This window comes from Protopterus annectens, chromosome 7.part1 (genome assembly GCF_019279795.1).
Source record: "Protopterus annectens isolate FY-2018-M chromosome 7.part1, PAN1.0, whole genome shotgun sequence".
Lineage (NCBI taxonomy): Eukaryota > Metazoa > Chordata > Ceratodontiformes > Protopteridae > Protopterus > Protopterus annectens.
The window spans coordinates 257,870,177-257,876,526 of NC_056740.1; the positions used below are offsets into that span (position 1 = coordinate 257,870,177).

The following is a 6,350-nucleotide window of genomic DNA, read 5'->3' on the forward strand; positions in this document are numbered from 1 at the left end:
ATATCCAAGGGTAAGTCAATGATTTTTTTTTTGGTCTGAGCTGAGGGGAAGCTTGTTCTGAAATTCACAGTCACTGAACTGATCTTTACCAGAAACAGCTTAGTGAAAGGAAAATTTTCTATAGGAATTTTTGCAAAGGATATATGAGCATGTCCATTTAGTATAAATGAGATTGAAGTCAAAGTCACAGAAAACCTTGCTGTAATATAGCCCATACTTTTTAATACTGAAGAAAGTTTGCAATGTTTATAAATGTACTTTTACTAAAATCTGGAATAAACCTTAAATGATTTTTTCCCATTAAACATGTTGATGTTCTTAGTGTTTTTTTTATACTTGCAACATAGTCACGGTTGCATTTCTTGTGCTTGTTAGACTGTTGTCTTTCATATATGATATTATATGAGATCAAACTTGTACAATAAAAATGTGGAACATCAGTAAGAACGTTTAAATATTTTAACCTCTTGTGGCACATTTAAAGCAAATTGTAACAGTATGGTAAGCAATAATTAAAATGACACAATTTATGGATAAATTGTCTGTAAAGGTGAAAAACTGCCATGACTACTACAATTTATTATATGAAAATTGAAATATAAATATACACATATTTGAAAATATACAGTGTATTCATTTTGTAATAATTGTACCTAATTTCTTACATTAATCATTTAAACCAAGTACTGCAGCAGTTTTGATTTGTTGTATTATATTCTGTTTATATCTGCTGTGGTTTGTCAGGGCTAAATTAACACTCAGTTTCAGTATTGTTTTCTTTTTTCACATCATGTGTGCTTTTTCTGGACTGTTCTTCCCTTGTACTGCCACACACTACTGTAAGGTTACTTACACTGTTAGCCTGCCTGGGTTTAACCAATGTAGCGGTCATTGACTTGGCCTTCTTATTGTGGCTTTGTAAGCTTTTTGACCTTCCTGTCAGATATCCTGAAGTCCATTCATCCTTAACTGTAAGAGAGTTTTCAGACTCTGCCCAGTCAGTGTCAGGTGTACATGGATAAGAGGCACTGTCTTTGATGTCACCTGTGTCACTGTCATCCTCTGTATCATTTAAATTCTGTTTTTCTTCCGCTAGTCTTTCAGCTTCTGATACAAAAGCTGTATGATCATTTACCTTTTCATGGGCTACATTAGGTGGAGGCTTTGAAAAGCCACTCTGTTGAACTTTATATGTCCACTGAGTGGCCCACTGTCCAACTGCAGAATGATACATTTGGTCCACTGTGATACTGTTCTCTGCTGATGTGTTATTTATTCCACCAGGCAGTGTCCCTTCTTGAGCAAATATAAAGCTTCTAGACTTCAGTATTGTGGTTTGGCAACTGTCGAAACTCTGAGAAGGATAATAGCGCCTGGCTTTTGATTTTTCTAATGGATAAGAGATAGCAGCCTCCAGCTTTGCACGTTCTGCTAACAACCCAATATTCCGAATGCTAGCCCCTGATGCAATTTGTCCATTCACAGTTAAGGTGCAAGAATTCAAATGTCTTTGAACAGCAGAGTTATCCATCCTGCACTCCCCCTGACTGCCACCTGATTGACCAATGCAGATGTCTACACAAGAATTTGGTTTGTTAGAATCCTGTTCACTTTGTAATGTTTTTTGGGGTGAATCCTTTGATGAAACCCTTTGTATGCTGGACACATGAGGAAGGCTGCCTTGACAGCCTGGTGTCAGCTGAATCCTTTGCTCTGTGTATTCTTTTTCAATCTTGTTATTACAGCTGGAAGTTCTTCTGCGTGGAGATTCACTATCAGTGTATGGCTGACTGTCTCCCTCTAGCTGGTATCTGTACATACTATAACCCTCAGAGCTATTGACACTACTTTGCCTTAAAAGATAAGCCGCATCACATTCAGAGGATGGTCTTGAGTGAGTGTATGTTAACTCAGCTTTGTCCACACCTGCTAATTTCTCCAATGCATTCACCATTCTACCAGATATCTCCTCAAGGTGGGATAATCGAAGATCCACTGTTTGAAGAGAAGCTTTCATGAAATGTTCTCTTTCATTAACTTCCTCCAGACGCATTGCCATGTTTTCTACCCTAAGGAGCAAGTAAAAAATATTAAAGATGTTGATCAATTACAAGATGAAATCAAGTGTAGACTCTGATCCTGTATAAGCTAAGTTTTTAAATTATTATAGCAGTATTAAATAAATGATAATTTACAACAGAGTGTAAATTATACCAATGATAAAATGTGGGGTAATGTCCATAAAGATATTTTATAATTTTAACACATCTATTCTGTCTCATTTCATGCTGTAACACTGTAAAACAAACAAGGGTATTCACAATGGTACCTTTGTGTACACGTTGTGGTAACCTTTTTGTATTAATAAATGGCCCTAACATGTTGCTGCATATTGATCTAGCAGGAAGACATGCAATACTGGACAGGACTGGCTCTGTAGCTGAGCTAAATGCTAAGGAAGTCTGGAGGACAGGTATAAGCTAATTAGCAATTTGCTATTTCCCCCAAAACCACCTCCAGGAAGGCATCTACATGCTGAGTGATTCAAGAAATCACTCAGTCATGTAGATCAGCATGGCTGGCCATATCACATCATGGCAATCATTTAGCAAACCCAAAAAGAAGCACTGGGATTGGGGGGTTTGGGGAAACACTAGTCACTAGGGATTACTCTAACTTTGAGTGCCATAATGGTACATATAGCAGTATGGGGTCATGGGTGGGGTTAAAGACTAGCCACCAGAGCAACTACAATTGTGCCATTATGGATCTGAAACTATTGCAGACATTGAAGGTGAGGTGTGGAGGCAAACTACCTACCCAGGAAACTACAATTGTGCCATAACAGCACTTGAACAAGTGCAGGAATTGGGGTGGGGGAAGCTTTAGATAGAAGGAAGTGTCCTCTCCACCCCTGGAAAGTCTATTATTGTTAGGAAAAACTTCTTCTGGGCACAGCAGTCTAAACCGCGGTACGTTTATTTATTTATTTATTAATTTATTTTTTTAATGTCATGAAATACACTGCACAAGGAACAGGAAATTACATCAAGCATATTACCATAAGTGTCCACCAGAAAACCCTGCCATCTTGTGGCTAAACATAGTATTACACATAACTGAAATATATTGTACACACACATAGTAGTTGTTGCTATATGTGTATATATGGATCCATATCAGATCCACAAAACCACCCTTCCCCGACGACCAACTCACCGAGACTACATCCCCGATATCACACATCCCTGACAATGGTAAGTATAAGTATTACAGAACGGAATGTATTCCTGTTTCCACAAGACAACTAAAAAACAAAAAGTAACATGTGTATAGCAGGAGGCAAGCCCTCCTGCACCCCCCACACCCCTCTACTTAAATATACCAACTCTGAGATCGCCCCACATTGCAGAAATGGGAATACATCCCATTCCGCACTACTCACCATTGTCGGCGATCTCCTCCATCGGCGATGGGGTCTCGGTGATCTGGTCATCGGGGAAGTGTGGTTTCATCTATCTGACTGGTTCCTGTATATATGTATATATATATATATATATATATATATATATATATATATATATATATATATATATATATATATGTGTGTGTGTGTGTGTGTGTGTGTGTATGTCTAACACCCCCACTGAACAACTACTACTTACGTCAACCCCATTTGTGATCCAAAATCTACAGACTTGTTTACTGTGAGTGGCTTTGTCATAGCATCAGCAATCATTTTATCAGTTTCACAGTATGAAAGCACTATCACTTTCTGTTCAACCAAGTCAGAATATAATGGTGTCTGACATCAATATGCTTTATTTTTGCATTGATCTTCTCACTGATTGCAAACTTAATATATCCCTGATTGTCCTCATATAAGACTGTAGGCTGGGACACTGGCACTCCAAGATCTTCAAGTAACTGTTACAACCAAATAGCTTATAGACTGACATAGACAGCAGAAATATATTCTGCCTCTTTAGAAGACAATGCCACTATGATCTGTTTCTTGCTGGAACAGGCTATAGGATTGTTTCCTAATTTGATCAAGTAACCACTTGTAGAGTTGCATGTGTTGAGGTCACTCACCCAATCAGAGTCCACATATCCTGTGAAGTTTAAGTCACCAACTGCTGTCAACTTTAAACTCAAGCCTTTTGTGCCTGTGAGATATCTAATTTTTATTGAATTCTAGTCTCTTTAATGGAGTTTACTTACACGCCTGCAGAGAAGCGACATGGCTGCTGCAATGCCTGGACATGTAGTGGTTGCAATGTACTGAAGTGGCCCCACTGCTTGTCTGTACTGCTCATTAGATGGTAGAAGATCTTCCTCTCATTCCAACTTTGGATAGGGTATGTCCATGGGCCTGCTTCTTTAGCCTCAGCCATGTTGAAATGTTGAAGAATTGAATCAATTTTTGCATTCTGTTTCAACAGCAAACTGCCATCCTCCTTATGCCGTATGTTAATTCTTAGGTAGTATGTCACCTCACTAAGATCTTTAGCCTCAAAGTGCTGATTGAGTATGGTTATTAACTTTGCAATTTTATCATTCCTTTTGTAAACAATAATCGAGTCATCCACACAGATACATCCATTCAGCAACTATAAATTTAGAGTACAGGCCTGGATCGGCTTTGCTTCGCATGAATCCTTCATCTTGCAGAACTTTGTTTACTTTTGAGTTCCACTCTCACACCACTTGTTTAAGACCACACAGGGATTTTTGAAGTTTGCAAACAAGATGCTCTTCTCCATTTTTCACATATCCTTCTGGCTGTGATGCATTTTTCCTCTTATATTTCTCCATTAAGAAAAGCTGTCTTGATATTGTGATGTTTCACAATCATTTTCTATAAAGTCGCCACTGTCATCATTGTTCTCAGAATACTTTGGCAACTGAAGCAAAGCAGCATCATAGTCTTCACCAAATTTTTGTGAGTATCCTTTTGCAACTAACCTTGCCTTTTATGTACAGACTTTCCGTTCAGAGTCACATTTCGCTTTAAAACCTATTTACATCCAATTATATATTTACCTTGAGGTAGCTCTGAAAGTGTTCATGTCTGGAGTTTATTGAGTGATGTCATCTCTTCATCAGGTGGTCTAATCCACATTTGCTTCTCATGTGGTGGTAGTTTTTGCATCTCTTCCCATCAACCCGGCTCAGCCTGAACTGCTGTGAGAGCCATATAAGGCAAACATCTAGGCAGAATACCTTTGTTGCTTCTTGTTGATTTCCTGATTGAAGTCATTTGTGGTTCAGCATCCTCTTTATCAGTTTTTGAATTGTCTGCAATAATTTCTATTTCTGTATAGGTTTGTTCTTGTTTTTCTTGTGACATGGATGTGGATATTCCCTCAGACTAAACAGTTTATGTCAGTTCTTGAAACTTTGAACACACAGAACTTTCATCAACAATCACACTTGTGCTGACTGTTACCTGGTTTGTGTTTGGATGTAGAATTCTGTATCCTTTTTGAGACTCACTGTAACCCATAAGTACACCTTCCTTTGCACATGGATCCCATTTTGTACATTTTTCCTTTGGAATGTGCACATAGGTTTTACTTCCAAAAATTTTGATGTGTCTCAAATCTGGTTTCTTTCTGTTCCACAGTTCATATAGAGTTTTCTGTTGTTTTTCCTGGCAAGTGATTTTGGAGACAGCATGCAGACACGATAGCCTCTCCCCAGTATGTGGTTGGCATATCAGCATCAAAAATCATGCTCCTTCCACTCTCACAGAGAGTCCAATTCATTCTTTCTGCAATGCGATTTTGTTCTGGGTTATATGGTACAGTGGTGTGGAATAAAACTCCATGTTTTATGAGAATGGCTTATGTTGTGCCACTTGTATATTCAGACCAGTTGTCTGTACGTAGCACTCTGGGCATTCTGCGAATTGTATTACTTACTTGAGTTAGATAATGTTCTAACTTTGCTGGCACTTCATCCTTGTTGTGCAGAAGGTACAATGTGGTATACCTGGAGTATTCATCAATGAAACTAAGAAAATACCTCTTCTTTCCTGGATTCATGTTTTTCATTGGACTGCAAAGATCTGAATAAATTAAGTCTAGAGGTTTTTGAGCTCTGTTGTTGCCCTGCTTTGGAAAAGGCTTTCTTGTCATTTTTCCCTTAATGCAGTTGGTACATTTCTTTATTTGATCAGACTGGCTAATTTTTACACCACTTGCATAGTTACCCTCAACCATTTTCTTTATTGTGTCAGGACTTCTGTGCCTAAGATGTCTGTGCAAAGTATGAATGCAGTTTGAATGTTTTTCCTCTTTGGCTGTATTAACCATTTCACTGCAGTTCAGCTGTGATTTTGGCCT

At 38.3% G+C, this 6,350-nt stretch overlaps 1 protein-coding gene across 1 annotated transcript in view; it reads right to left on the bottom strand.

Moving 5' to 3' along the window:
• Positions 1-200: 200 nt before the first annotated feature.
• TRPM1 (transient receptor potential cation channel subfamily M member 1) overlaps positions 201-6,350 on the bottom strand; it is an 841,064-nt gene continuing 834,914 nt past the window's right edge. The window contains exon 25 of the mRNA XM_044078483.1: positions 201-2,069. Coding sequence (XP_043934418.1) covers positions 752-2,069 — 1,318 coding nt within the window. The 3' untranslated portion in view covers positions 201-751. The remainder of the gene's footprint in view (positions 2,070-6,350) is intronic.